The 16,186-nt window shown below is 41.4% G+C and overlaps 1 protein-coding gene across 1 annotated transcript in view; it reads right to left on the bottom strand.

Annotated features, from left to right (window-relative positions):
* Positions 1-7,454, bottom strand: part of fgf14 (fibroblast growth factor 14) — a gene marked incomplete at both ends in the record, with an annotated part of 145,154 nt that extends 137,700 nt beyond the window's left edge. The window contains one exon of the mRNA XM_083776976.1: positions 7,349-7,454. Within this exon, the coding sequence (XP_083633102.1) occupies positions 7,349-7,439 (91 nt within the window). The remainder of the gene's footprint in view (positions 1-7,348) is intronic.
* Between the last annotated feature and the right edge of the window lie 8,732 nt (positions 7,455-16,186).

The raw sequence follows: 16,186 nt of genomic DNA, 5'->3' as shown, positions 1-16,186 counted from the left end.
AAAAATGCACCTGTGCTTTTAACCACTTATGCCGGTTTGTTTTTTGGATAGTGACATGAGGTTGAAAGTAGTTAATAGTTAAACCCTCATCACTGGGATGAAAATAATAATTTTGTGCCTGTTACAAAGTACACTTTTATTGTGGTATCATTTGTATTACTCTTCCTAAGCAGCTAATTCAACACAACTAAGTTTATACAAGGGAACTGCAGTTTATTATGCCTCTGTAGGCCACCCATCTAGAAAGGTGTCTGTCTGTCTGTCTGTCTGTCTGTCTGTCTGTCTGTAGTAGGCCAATAAAGCTTTTAGTTTTGTTCCACAATATATATATTTGATTTGATAATATTGGGTGTCAATAACAGTCGGATCTGGCTGCATGGAAACCATCACTGTCATAGATAGAATATAGACTGGTCACATGATGTCCGAGATCCACATGGGAGCCACTCCGTTATTAGTAACCGTCTTTAAGTATGAAGCCTTGCAACATGCCATCGGTGCATGGTTGGGAGATATTTTTAGCCAAGCCTGTTGTTATTCTAAATTCTAATTGTAGGAGTTCTTGTCTGAATCATCTCCAACCCCTTTAATTATACTGGTGTGTTTGGTTCTTGGATTGGATGTCTTTATTGGCACAAATTAAACAATTAAACCCTATGTACTTCATTGTCCGGAGTCCCGCAGGGGGTCTATACTAGCCTGCCTCATTTTAACCTCTAAGCCAAAAAAACAAATCTGTGTGCCACAAATAGCTGATCTACATGCTCACAACCTGTCACGTTGAAACACATTGAGAGCTTGTATCTATATATTATATCTGCTATTGCTTTGCTGAATGTTTACCCCAGAATAGGGACCCTATAGGGACTGGTTCTTGTGATTATACTAGTGCTGGTGTATGCCACAAATTAATTAGCCATATTATAAGTGATATCTTAAAACATAAAGCATGCCTCTTCTCCTTTCTAACAACCATTGCTTGAAAATAGGATTTGAGATGTACTGATCTTAGTCAGAGGTGAAATGCATAGAAAGAAAATCATGACATTTCTGATAATACTCATAGTCTCGTACTGTACACTTCTCAGGGTAAGAACAGTACATTGAAGATTTTTTTAACACACAGATGCATAACCTGTATGACAGCCAAAATTACATACTGTAGAAATATAATTAAACCTACCATTCCATTCTTAAGATTTAAGATCAAGTTATTTCCTCTCTTTTAGTACAAATGCAAACAAATCCTATACACGTGCGTGCGTGTAGTGTTTTTTCTCTGAACAGTATATACAAAGTATAGCTCCAGATGCAAGATACAGCAACATTCTATCCACAGATTTTCCACCTATAGCTTTATCTGCACTGCACCTCAGAACAGTAGGTTTTCCTTCCCAGAGTTCTATGACTTCAGCACCATTCCAAGGTTGTGGCCTTCCAGTGGTCACTGCGGTTGACCATTCTTGGAGCAGTCAAAACCTTTGCATTAAAACTGCTGAGCAGGGACACACGTTTGATATATTTAATTACCAAGGGTGGGTATCTGTTGCACGGGTGTGAGGTTGAGCACTATGACTTAGTGCACCTTTGTGGTTTAAAAGAGAGGAAGCATCAGCACTGCTGAGTTCTATCGGCTAGCTACTGCCTTACTGAGGCTCTGTCACATACCATAGATTGAGCTTCACTTGATACGCTTTGAGCTATCGTCACGTGGGCGCCCGCCCACACATTCTGTGACCTGCATTGTCACTCCACTGTCACTCAGCTGCTATAGAGCGTCGCAGTCCCGCCCCCTTTCATGACGACGCTAGAACCAGAAGTGATTTTCTCATTCATTTTCCTCATAGACTTCTCAAAAAGTATTTATTTAAAGACGATTACGCCACGGACAAAGCCAACTCGAGTTGTGACACATCATGAGTCATGACAATAAACACAATGTTTTTCGCTGATCAAATCATTTGTAAGAAGAAGAACTAAACAAAAAGTGTTGTATCCTGCCATGTTTTTCTTCTTACAAATTATTTGATCGTCCCAAAACATTGTGTTTACTGTCATTTGTCATCACAACTCGAGTTGGCTTTGTCCGTGGCGTAATCGTCTTTAAATAAATACTTTTTGAAAAGTCTATGAGGAAAATGAATGAGAAATTCACTTCTGGTTCTCGCGTCGTCATGAGTAGTTAAAACCCCCAAACCTTTCACTCTCAAAATGTTTCTACAATAGTGAAAATATGGAGATACGAGGATTCTCCCCAACAGTGACAATAAACTAAATAAATCATGGGACTTATGCGAGTGTACCAGTAGTCACTGTTCATATGACATCTTATCAGTGACTCACATTTTCACTTAACCCATTTAGACCTGAGGCCAATTCTAAAAAACTTCTTCTGAAACCTAACCTAAGTTTTCTGAAAACTTGATGTTGCTACATTTTACAACAACTAATTGTACCAGATTGAAAGGTATAACAACATAGGTTACACCACGTCTGTAAAAGTATTCAATACCACAAGTAGAAACTTTTACTCATTTACTTGAGTACAAAGGTTTTGGCATCAAAATATACTTGCACTGAACTTGTGCACAATGTCCCATTTCATAAGTTTTCAAAAATGTATAAAGATCTTATGTTTATTTGTTGTATTAATAATCCAAATCTACTAACTAAAGTTTTAAAAATAAATAAATAAATACTTGAGTAAAGTAAAAGTACCCCAAAGTATGCATTTTCCTGACAAATGGTATTTTTTAAAAGGCCATTGATTGCATGACCCACTCAATTACTTTTCGAAGTACTACAATCACAAGATAGTCAGGGTTAGACCATCATTATATCATCATATCCCACCATTTGACCATTGCTTGTTCAGTACATAGAGCTGGAGGGTATCATCTATCTTCCACTCAGCTATGTAGGCTACTAAATTGAATTACTGAATCACATTGTACTGTATGTTAATCAAAGAGACATGTACCCTGGCTGGGACACGACGATGAACATTTAAAAGAGGCCAGCATCACTGGAAGCTCCAGAGAAGAAAGACCGCTGTGCGAGAATGTTTTCTTAATCCTGCTCCTGCTAGATGTCTGACCATTAGTGCCTGTTCCGGCAATCTGTGTGTTCCCGTCCCACCAGCAGTTTATTTTTGACTACTTACTTACTCTCACCAAAGTTTAAAGTACCACCTGCGCCTAAAAGATTTGCGTTGGGAGTCTCAAATACAAACCGAACGGGGGTGCATACTTAGTTTAGACTAGTCATTGGTTAGACATGGGTTAAGGTTAGGTTTAGGTGTGCTGCCCCGTGGGAGGTTAGGTTTAGGGTGAGGGTTTGAGATAAGTTGTAGTTGTAGGACTAATGAATGGTCTAACCAATGACTAGTCTAAACCAAGTCTCAACTAAGTACAGAACGACAGAATGAGACAGACCATTTCAGCACCATGGACAGAGACACTGCATGCTGGACTAATGGTGGGATTAGTAAAAGGTAGTGGAAGTGAGAATATTATTGCTATATAGTGTTTGTTCAATAACAGCGGTCTCCCTGTTTCCCCAGCTATTTAAGTAATAGAAAATAAATTTTCAGGAGGGTCACCAATTTCATTAAATCAAGAGAGTACCAATTTATCAGCTTCAATTTGATATAGTGTTCCATGCAGTTCCAATTTTGTCTGCTAATTAAAATAAATAACATTTAGAAATAACACTTTTACAAATGAAAAGTATTACACCGTTTCTCAAACACATTCTCCATTCTCCCGCGACTCTATTCTCGATAGTATCTTGTTTTAGTTTTTTTGTAGTTGCTGTTTTTTGTGTTAAATAGCTTTTTATTCCCATAGAAATCATTGCAGGTGTCTCCCCGTCTCTCTCCAGCACTTTAGTCATTTTTCAGGAGAGAAAACTCACAAAGGATACAGGATGAAGTTAATTCGGAAGTGATCAAATAATGTTTGGACTACCTCTTTCTGCCCCCAGCAATTTAAAACAGCCAGACCAATGGTGCTTCTGGTCATCAGCCAGAGCTACTCTGACTCAGTGACATTTACAAAAAGGAAAGGTTTGATCAGATCATTTTCAAGGCCTCCTTTGAATTTTTCTGAGGTGAGACTGTGTTTGAAGTGGAGTCTGCATGCTGACACATCCATTTATGCCCGCAGGAAAGTGAGTAGTTCTGTTGCCTGCAGAAACTTTGACCCAACATGTTCATATGCATTAAGACAACTCGTATAACATGGTGGATGCTCTTTCCCAAAGCCTCTTAAAGCATACTGACAACATAGGCTTCTAGTATGGAGAGCCCCAATGGGAACTGAACCCTTGACCCGAGCACTGTCAGTGCCATGTTGTACCCATTAAGCTTACACAACAGCACTACTATCTGACATTGTGACATACTGTATGAGTTCCATTTTAACAATGCATAATTTGTAGTCTGTTTGAATATATACTAAGGTTCATGGCATGGCATGCCATTTATTCTGATCATGTCGTTCTGGATGTGTAAATTGTACTTTTTGCATACATTGATGTCATTATTCTTGAAAGCAGTTTTGTCACTCTTTTTCTCTTGATAAACGTATTGCAGCCTAGCTGGCCTACGTTTAAAGCAAGCGATGTTTATCTGGGTGTATTTAAAAACTGATTTTGTCTTCAATTTGCATTGAAGAATATTGATAAAGAGACACATTTACAACACTGTTTAGAATCAAACAGCTGGTTTGATTCTAAACAGTGTTGTAAACAAGGACAAAATCAACAAAATGTCTTTACCTTCTATACAACAAATTTTGAACCTGTACCTTCACATACAAGGTACTTCCCTGCTGTAGCTTGCGGCCATACATACAATATTTTAAACCATTTTACAACAGATGATTCTACTACACATGGTCAGGACCAGGCTGTAGTACTGTAGTAATGCCACTGGTCATTCTGATATTGTTGTATCTATCCTGGTTATAAAGAAAATAAAAATAATATTAATGATGTGAACTGGAAACATTAATCCATCAGAGTTATATTGGGTTTTTTCTGCATTTGCCAAAGTTGGGTTTGTTTAAATTCTGGGAACAAATTGGTTTTCATTTTCAGTACCGTACAAATATTCATTAATATTCACTGCACAATGCACATTTATATTTATTGATAGACTGTACACGTGTTCACTTAATCAGAGTTCCAGTGCAGATATCTAGGGCCAGCAGATCAGTATATCATTTTCTTTATTGGTTTGGTTCTTTGGACTCTTACTCTACCTGTACCCCTCCTGTGTTTCATTCTCACTGCGCACACACACACACACACACACACACACACACACGCACGCACACACACACGCACACACATTTGCAAGTGCAGTATAGAGGTCCCTAAAGTACTTGCGCTTTCAAATGCTTGGTAAGCATTGTGTGGTGGAATACAATTAAAAAAGAACTGCTGAAATACTTATAATAGATCTCATTGATAAAACAGTTATTGCTTATAGTCTGTTAGTGCCCTCACTTCTCATGTGTTTCTAAAAATAGGCCTCACTGGAGCACTACATTCAGTGCAGCCTATAGTAGGCCCTATGATAGTAGCTCTGGCCTGCTGTGGCCAGTAGTACTCTAAATGCCTCCCTCTGTCTTTGACATGGAGCCTCACAGACTGTCAGCACTATTGAACCTTACGTGATAATTCTATTTTAAACCTATATGCCTATAGGCCTAAAGCACCTGTACATATCCATGAGCTCCATGTCTTTAGCAGGGGGGGGGGGGGGTTATGTTTACATAGTGCCGTTAATCTGTTTTACTGTCCTGCATCAATCAGAAGGAGTTCTGTAGTGCACCCCATGGACACATTCTGCATCGGGCCTAATAAATATACTGGTCTATAAGCATAGTAGCCTATCTGCTGCTTCAGCACAAATGGTGACAATACTATGCGCACCTCATCCGCAGTTCAGGATAATTCAGTGATTAGCCTCCACAAGATAAACGTGGGCTACTGGCTAGCCTAATACTCTTATGAACGTCGTCACGTGTCTGCTAAATTGCAGACATCTGACGGTGATTAATTGGCTGTACGGTGCTGATTGGGTTACACTGTCTCTTGAGCGCGACTTAAGTTGGTGTTTTTGCTGCGGCTGCATAGAATTCTTCAGACCATATTCGCTGTTTCCCCGCGCCTATGTGGCATTATTAGCCCACAGGGGGTTCATATTCATTGTTACCGTCATAATACTGTAAACGTCTACAATGTAAACAAGTTTTAAGATAAATGTTTTGATCGTTCCTTCATGCGATGTCAGACAGTCAGGCAAAATAGCTAAGCTACGGTATGATGATGATCTACTATACTGCAGTGGCAAAACAGTGCTGCTGAGCACATCAACTTAAAGCCTATAACACGAGGTAACAAGTAGCATGGGCTCCCTGCTGTAGCCTACACAAGGGCTTCTCTTTATTTCCTAACAGCAGCCTGTTGAAATAAACATTGTTTGGTCACTGAAGCACTAAAATACCTTGCAGGTGAACAGGCTAATAAAATACCGACAAAATTGGGCAAATGTGAGGACAAGTGGCTACTCTCAGTCTCAGGTAACTGAAGGCAGTTTTTTTCCTTTTTTTTAAACAAAATACATTTTGGGTTGAAATAATTCCCATTTTACTGAAGTGGATGATTTGCTGTCGTGCTGCAATTTGTTCAGGTATATATATGCCCATATAGCCTGGCCTATTATACAGAATGCATGAACTCCTTCCTATAACATTTTTCTATCCTCATCTATGGTGGCCTGTGTGTGGAGTAGCCATATGGACTAGTATGGACGCATGGAGAGGGAATAGACTGATCTCCTCCAGCTGGCTTGTTGAAAACACAGCGTAGCCTAACCGAGAAGTGTTGCAGAGCGCTGCTGCTGCTGCAGCAAGCCCGAGAATGGAAAACCTGGACCACCGCGGACAGATGAGCAAGTATAGTAACCATATGCCTATAGATAGATTTGATCCCGCTGCTCACTGGGGGCATTGATCTAAGCGCTAACATCCATCTGCGCGTTAGGGCTATTTAAAAAGTTAGGACTCGGTCGTAGACTCGTAGTGCTTCCTTTATTGGTGCAGGTGCTTTTTCTGTGTCTGTGCGCTGGCTGCGCGTAGGCTACCCAAGCTTGGGCTCGCCGATAGTAGCTGCACAGGATAAGTTGTTCCCCCCCCCCTCCCCGCGCCTCTGCATCCACTCGCTGCATAAATATGATTGCAGATCTATCACCCTGGTCCGTTACAACAAACAAACGAATAACCACACACAGCAGTCTGCATCCAAATGGAGATTATAGGCATAACGGTGATTCGCTTACCACTTGGATTCTTGTTTTTCTTAAGACTCTTGCCACAAAGACACTGCAGCATATGCGTTCCTTTGCTGAAAATGTTCCAAAGAAACCACATTGATTTGGGCGAAGAGCAATCCAGTGGCTTAAACACCCAGGTATAGATGAGATCCTTGCGGTTGCATAATAACACAATTGGATCAGTTCTCCAAAGCAACGCTACCAATTCTACCATAGAAAAATAGGTATATCCAAGTCCTATGCGCTTTCATTCACGTGGCAAAATATTCACTGTCTGTCAGACTTCGTAATTAAGGTGTTTTTTCTTCTTCTGGCGTATAAAGGATGCCACCTCAACTAGTCGGTAATAGAAAATATACTCTATAAATTGCATGTGTCGCACCGGGAGGAGACGTGCAGCCAGTAAACAAACAGAACTAACGTGAAAACAGTGAAACACGGCGGATTTCCGAGGAGAAAATCATTGCCCATTAGTTCATCACTCTGAGGAGAGGCGGGTGGATCTGCACAGCATCAAAAGCCAAGGGAGGATGCATCCTATGCACACACTGCTGCAATGATAGCCCCAACAAAACAACACATTGCCGGCGATGCCGGATCAAGTCCACTTTGGGTTCTTGTTGAATAAAACCAGCTGTAGGCTACGTGTTACGAGGTCAAATTCCAGCGAGCACAGTTTTCATATCTTTTTAGCCTCCCTCCACTGCAACGTGCTCTAAAGACAGCTTTGGTTTCTTGGCGTCTGCCCCGATTCCTAGAGTAAACGTTTCTTTTCTGGTGGTCAGTGTCTTCTTCACTACAACGCCACTGGCATCTCCAAAAGTACGGTGCGCCTGTATAAAAAATATTTGCGTGAATTTCCCTTCGCATCGGACCCTCTGTTAGAAATAGACGGCCGGGAGGAGGATGGAGGGGTTAAATCGAAAGATTGGCTTTCCATTACGTAAACACGTGGTTTCTGTGCCGTCATATAGCTGATGCTCTCAGAAATGATATGATCATCAGACTGAGATAAATGTCTTTAAGCGACCTATCTTAGAAACATATGCTATTTATATTAAGTCATTTTAAGTTGACTAGCTTTTTCTGCGTTATAGGAAGCATATGGAAAATCGCATCCAGCAGACGTGCTGTCAAAGGTCTGCGAGTGCGAGATGCAATTTTCCATTTGGCTATAGACTACAAGATAGTCACATTAGTTATTATTTATTTGTTTATTTATAGTGTCAACATAACATCTTCTAGCTGCAGGCTATTCTTGAAATTGTGTCTTGCTATATCGACAAATCGTAGGCGAAGCTCTGTTATACGTTATGAAGTCACAGGTGCTTAGACTCACCTGTGATAGGTTGCAATAGCCGGTTCTAGGACTGGATGCTTGCGTGCACGCACGCACGCAAGCACTGCGTGCCAGTGTCAAGTGATCTAACATATAAGCATTATTGAAGTGCAGGAACCAGGAACCATACAGGGCACTGCAATAGACAGCCTGGAGAAGTCATATCAGTCTATACAACAGGACCAGGTGCAATCTAATGCATTATAATCATAATCTGAGAGGAAGACCTATAGGCCTATTATGCATTAGTCAGCAGGGTTTGACTTGTTGAATTTAAAAAAAGCCTATAATGTATAGTAACCACATTGCCATCACAAATCACAATGTTTTGCAAATGTGTCAAAATGAGTAGCCTATATTATGATCATGCCTACTAGTATTACATATTTCAAATAATAAAAGCAGAATTAGCCAAATCTACAGCAATGCAATAGATCAGCTATTTTCACTATATGCCTAACATATAGGCAGTTATAACGTTTTTTCATTTGTACAAATCGACCCCAGGATGACGGCACAATGAAAACAGCTTGACAATAATTGTCACATGGAAGTGTTCTGGCGAGTCAGACTTTTAGGCTATTGCCTTCCAGCTCCTATATCCCAAATACATAATGCCCTATACGGAAGGGGTTCTGAAACATTCTCACGTCAAGGACCCCCAAATTGATATGTATTTGGCCGGGGATCCTGCAGACACCCATATTGAGCCAGGGACCCCCTTAAGAGAATATGTGTATTTTTATATATATATTTTTTTTTAGTCCTGTTTATCTGTTCGCCTTCTTCTACCACACCAGCAGTGAAATTGCTTCCACGCTATATGCACAAATAATGATGCATGCCATGGGAAATCCACTACACTATACATTTCATGCTTGCAACTTTCACATTGTTTTTGTATTATGTTGATTTGTAATCAAGGACCCAAATAAACCATTCATTCATTCATTCATTCATTTACCGTACAGTGTGTAGGCCTGTACACAAATATATATATATTATTTTATTTGCTGGTAAAAAACTATTCAATAATGTGTATTATTTTGAGAACATTCCGAATCCGATATGGCATTTTTATGGCCGATATTGCAGATTACGATTATGCTACCGATTAATTGTGTATCCCATTTGTAAATTATTGCGCAATATATAACTAAACTAGACAAAGTGCCAATCGGCACAGGTCTCCACCAGGGCAGGTCAGGTTGTGGCCTCATGGTGGCGCTATAACAGGCTGTTGAGGAAGATTTGGGCCGGAGGTTCGTGTTCGAGGGATGCAGGTACAATGTTTTTCCATGTGTGCATACATAAGTTGTATACAGATCGATGCAGTTATAGCTAAAAACAGGAATTGGCCTGCTATAGCGCCACCGTGAGGCTGATTTTGAGGAAATAATTGTGGCATGTCGTCCTCGGCCTAGTGAAAATGTGCGTGTTTAATTTAACGGAAATTGCACACTGTGTTTGTGATTTGTGGCCTTTTTTCGAAATGGACGAATCGTGTGAGCTTTGGAAGCCAATCTTAGCCAATCAGGATGTAAGATGGGAAATGGTGTCGCTCCGTGTTGATCACATGACTATGGAGATAGTGTATACCGATTTGCGTGAAATTTGGATAAAATCTGAAGGAGTAATAATAGAAAATGTGTTTTACATATGTCGGCCTCCTGGTGGCGCTATAAAGAGCAGTGTTGAAAAATTCCAGGCAAAGGTTTTTCCTTGGCCTCTAGGGAGTTGGCATACAAAGTTATCCACAGATCCGTGCAGTTAGAGGTAAAAACACTTTTGGGCCAGTTATAGCGCCACCTTGAGTCTGAGTTGAAATTGTTCATGTGGCATTTCGTCCTGGGCCTAGTGGGAATGTGGGTGCACAATTTCAGGGAAATCACGCGATGTGTTCATGATTTGCAGCATTTTGTTTGAAACTGAGCACTCCTGTGAACTTTGGAAGCCAATCTTAACCAATCAGGATGGAGTGTGAGAAATCTGTAAGACCGGTTTCGTTGAATGGCTCTAGAGAGACTGTGTACCAATTTGCGTGATGTTTAGACAAAATCTGTAGGTGTACTGTGCAAAAACTTGTTTTGCACAAAGCAGCCTCCTGGTGGCGCTATAACAGGCCGTTCTGGAAAGTTTGGGGCAGAGGTTCATCGTTGGCATCCAGGGAGTGTGTGTGCAAAATTTGGCATCGACCGGGTTAACGGTGGCCGAGATTAGCTGCTCACGGACACACGGACGGACGGACACACGGACGGACGGACGGACACACGGACGGACGGAGTGCAAAACATACTCTCCCCACATGCCTTCGGCCTGGTGGAGACAATTATCGTGCAATTATTGTGCGATACTTATTAGTGCTCCTACGCGATATGCGTCACATTTTAACCCTAACCCACTTACACAGCGCATGCATGGACACGAATAAGACGTCAGCCGTTGCCTCAGAGATCATATACCATACAGGTATGCCCATATCAGTCAGATCGTCAGTCCAACAGGTGCGAGGGCTGCCCGAACCTCCAGTTTTTCGACATTTGCAGATATACCGTACAAGACAACCATGATATGCAACTGGTTGGCTATTTTCCAATAGTCAAATAATTCAAAACAGCTAATAAAGTGTTTAGACTGTTCCTCATTTTGCTGGGGACCCTCTGGAACAGTTCCAAGGACCCCTGGGTGTCCCCGGAACGCACTTTGAGAACCAGTGCCATATACAGCCTAACCAGATACAATGATTGCCATGCATATATACCGTATCTTGTGTACCATTTTCGTATGTGAAGTTAACAAGTATAACCACTGATTTGTAGGATCATCCCTGGGGACAGGACGCTTGTTACCGTTACTCATGACTACTCTTTCCGCTGTGTGAATAGTTTCCCCTGAGGATGTGATGGTTTTCCATAACAGAAAGAGGGGACGCAAACAGTGTACAGACAAATATGCTGTCCCGACTGATAGTCCAGAACTCCAGATCAGATGGTGAAAATAAGTTTACCAATGTGAAAAACATATGGTAATTGTATATAGAGACCATGAAGTAAATGTTTTCTAATTTTGTCATTCACAGCCTTTCATACACCAAATATAGTAAAATGGAAGACTTGAAATTATAGTAATCATACTCTAGTCTAGGTCTAGGTTTTAAATACTGTTGCTCCACGCTATATACGACCTCACTAGGAGTATAAACAAAAGGCCAATAGGCTACTATTCCCAGCCTATAACAAGAATAAATGCTCTATTAGACTTTGTGTATATTTGTACAAACACTAGATACTATCTAGTAGTGTGTGCACAGAAGAAATTCAGTATATGCACACTATTCTTGCATGATGATGGACATCAGAAAAAAAACGCAGTCTCACACCCGCTGTGTCAAACAGGATGCTCCTCTCGTGACTTCGTTCGTCATGTCGACTATGACGTGATGATACGATTCTCTGCCTATGCAGTATGCAAGTCCAAAGTGCTGAGTCAGCAGAAGTGGGCTTCGCACCTCTCGGCATGGCCACTTGTTCACCTAATGGTTTGCTTCACAGGGCTCAAGTCCGTTTCTGCCTCGTTTTAAAAAGAGGGATATTTCACTTCCCAAAAAGAAGTGGGTCGATTTATCATCTACTCAGGCTTTTGGTAACCCCCCCAGAATTCCTTTTAAGTTACTTGATTCAGTATTTAGATATTTGATATTAATTGTATCAGACACGCCCCTTCCTATACAAACCCATTGTAACTTCAAACTCCATTTTAACCAATTCATCAAAAACACTCGTTTTTGGTTTTGGTGCTAATAGAGCACCGAAGTCCTGACGTAACTCGCTCATCCCGACGATTCCCCTGGTTCACGGAAGTAGTTTCTCTATGGAGAATAACATGGGGTGATCTTAATATCGTCTACTATAAGCGTTGTGGTCCAAAAATAAACAAGCTGTCTCGGCGTTATTGTCAGGGAGGTGTCTCTGTATCGTTTGCAACAGTCAGTCACTCATATATGATACAGTCTGCTTCTAGCGAAAATCTAACTAATTCAGCAGCAGTAACATTAGCGTTTTCTCTCAGTCAGTTGATTCTTCATATCCATGTGAGTGAAGCGGCCGGGATGACATGTTTATTTTTCAAACACAGTTCTTATATGAATCAATCTAAAACTCCTCCTATGGTGATTTCAATGCAACTAAACAAATACATGAACCTGGGGACTGACGCCCTCTACTGAAAGTGACGTCAGACTTCGGTGCTCTATTGGTGCTAATAATTTGGTGCTAATAGGCTGTGTTTTTTCAATTCCTTTAAAAAAAAATATATTTTTTCTTTATTTTCCCCCTAAGATGCTGTGGTGTGGTCGGAATCCATATTGTTTGTTGGAGATTAATCTCTCAGGAGCTTGGCATGTGAATCTGTCAGCAAATCCCATTACAACGTGTAGAGTTTGTTGTTAGTTGGAATGAAGTTGGAATGGAACAAAGACGCACCACCGGAAGACGAGGGCTGAAGGAGAGTGAAAGTACGACATTCGGCCTCTACACCCGGACGCGGGTGGTGCACTCAGTCCTCAGAGGCAAATTCATAGGAAACGTTTTTTTGTTTATGTTTTTCACCAATATGGCTTTCCAGATTGTTGAAGATAAGGTCATGGCGAAGGAGATATATATATATATTTAGATGGATCTGATTTAGAGTCCCTTTTGTGAACTGCGATCACTCTAGCAGTTTCCCATGCCATGAGGAGTTAATTGGAAGAGACAGCTGGACTGGCCAGTTCTACCATAGATATAAAAATTTGGCCGCTGCAGTTTGTTGGAGCGATGTGTGTTGAAGGAGGGGCGGAAGAATTTACACTGGGGGAGGAAGTACGCCGGAAGTGTGGAAGGCACGTTTACGTCACCCTGCCACTCAAGTGATTACTGGCCAATCACAGCACATCTTTGCCGGTACTTATCAGACCCGAACATGCGCTCTGTGACGCACGCTCATGCTTCCGCGGTGTTTCGCAAGGAATCTCTGGAAAGTTTTACCCTCCCTTGAGCACATATGCTCCAGAGCCGGAAAAGGAGTCTATACGTTTATGAGTTCTACGGCACACACACTCTTTTAGGACCCCAATTGGGATTTCATCAGACCCTGAGGCCCTGACCTCAAAGGATGTTCTTGTCCTCTTTGGTATGTATGAAGTGAACATAGCTCCTCATCAGAGCACTATAAAACCCTGTGGTAATTAATTAATCCATTTGTAACTCTGACAGTGTACAAATGCAACCACATGTCTTATATTTTCACATTCTCAGAGTTAAACAAACATTTTTGGCTGTAGCCAATGATGTACCTGAGGGGAAAAAAATGAAGAGCGAGCAGAACAGGGAATGCCAATGTTTGAGTAAACAATAAGCACAGCAGTAGCAGAGACTTGATGAGAGACTGGAGGAGTTCATTAGTGGGGTTGCGTTGTGTGTTCGTCTCCCCAAATTACAGCATTAATCCACTTTAATGACCTAGTTTTGTGGCGCCCAGGTCTTGCCAGTTGTGTGTGATAACTGGGTCCTAAGGGATGTGAGCCACTTTGAAACAAAATGTTTCCTGATTGAATTCCTTTACACAGCACAATAATTATGCTATGTCACTGTTTAAAAGGCTTATGTTAAAGAAATTATCATTGATGAAATGAGCAATCAATTATTGACGAAGGGAGGTGGTACACAGGTGCGCACGCATGCAGATGCACGCACAGACGCACGCAGTACACAAACATACATCATGGATGCATTGTGTGCATACACACTGCAAACACGCACACACAAAAACAAACATACACTAGCTGGGAGGGAATTCGTGAAAATCGTGCACAAGTTTTAGATTTTTGACATGGTGTTGGTATGGGCATAAGGTTTTCAAAAACCATCGCAAACGAGTTGGGCTCGCTCCCCTAGTGGTCTGTTTGCAATTAATCCAATATTAGATAAGTCAGTATATGGTTGAAACCCCAAATAATTGATAGAAGAGATTTCTCAATGGATTCTGTTACTATTGGGTATGCTAAATAACATACAAAATAATTAATAAATAACTAATAATGTTATCAGTGCAGCCGTGCCAGGCAGTCGGCGAAAGCCAGAGTTCTCAATAGGCCCGAACCTACCTAGGCCCACATCAAACCCTGTACACTCAAGACACAGCTGCCACCCTTAGATTTCCATATATGGAGCTGACCTGTTCTGACATTCCATTTGTTGATCTGACCTCATCAAACCCTGTACACTCAAGGCACACTCCATATATGGCCATTCATTCCATAGGTTGAACTGACCCCTCATGCCAAAGCGCCAGGGCTCGCCCAGCAGTCTTCCCTCACCCAGGCTGATGCGTGCACGCACTTCTCGCCCTCATGGTGTCTTACTGGTTGCGACCGTAGGTCACATTTACGATGAACTGAATTGTTGCATTTCCTGTTCGTTCTTTGCGTCACCCATGCCTCCATATATGGTCATGCCATGTCACGACATGATGCCTCGTGACATCACACCTCCATATATGGTCACGCCTCATGACATCACGCTTCCATATATGGAAGCATGATGTCTCATGATGACCAGTGTGGTTGTCGCGACGCGAGTCACACTTGCAAATGAACCAAGTTGGTACAACACATGGATCTCCATATGTGGAGCTGACTATCATCACCTGGATCTCCATATATGAAGATCACGACAATGACCTCATCAAACCCTGGATAGCAATACATGGTTTGACATACTAGATCTGAATATATTGACCCGGCTAGTAACTCTACATCTGACCTCACTGACACCGGATTAATAAGTTTAACTCCTGCTTCTCAACTGTGCCATATTAAGAAACTTGGTTGTCCCATTGACATAAGAGCGCCCTCACTTCACACCAATGCCAGTTTATAGATTTATTTTAAGCTCCCAGCAGCCATCGTAGACGCCATCTTGAAAATGATGCCTTTCCAGAACTTTTCCTAAATTTGTTGTGTGCATGTTATTTAGCATACCCAATAGTAACAGAACACATTGGCATTTTTATTCCATCAATTACTAATATTGGAATCATTGCAAACAGACCACTAGGGGGGCAAGCCAAACTCGGTTTTTGAAAACCTTATGCCCATACCTATAACACCATGCCAAAAATCTAAACTTAACTCACCAAATGCACAATCTTGAGTGGGCCGAATGTGGGCCGAATTCCCTCATATGCCTAATATAGGTGAGATGGACTTTGACACCCAGTGGAATGAACAGAGGCCCTGCACTGCCTCTCATGTCAGCCTCCATATCGATCCGTCTGCATGAATGTAAAGTATCATTGCACCCTGGAGGATATCATCTGAGAATTTTGTCAGGCATCATTAGAATACTTCTTTTTGATTGCCCTGATCTGTGCCTAGTCAGCAGCGGCTCCCTTGTGAGTTTTCTTTTGTCTGATTCCTGTTTTGTACAGATGGAGGAAAGGAAAGATATACCTTGGCTTGGGTTAAA

Source organism: Protomyctophum parallelum (genome assembly GCF_964188405.1).
Source record: "Protomyctophum parallelum genome assembly, chromosome: 11".
Taxonomy (NCBI): domain Eukaryota; kingdom Metazoa; phylum Chordata; class Actinopteri; order Myctophiformes; family Myctophidae; genus Protomyctophum; species Protomyctophum parallelum.
The sequence above is the reverse complement of the archived record's forward strand: the minus strand, read 5'-3'. Positions and strand labels throughout refer to the sequence as shown.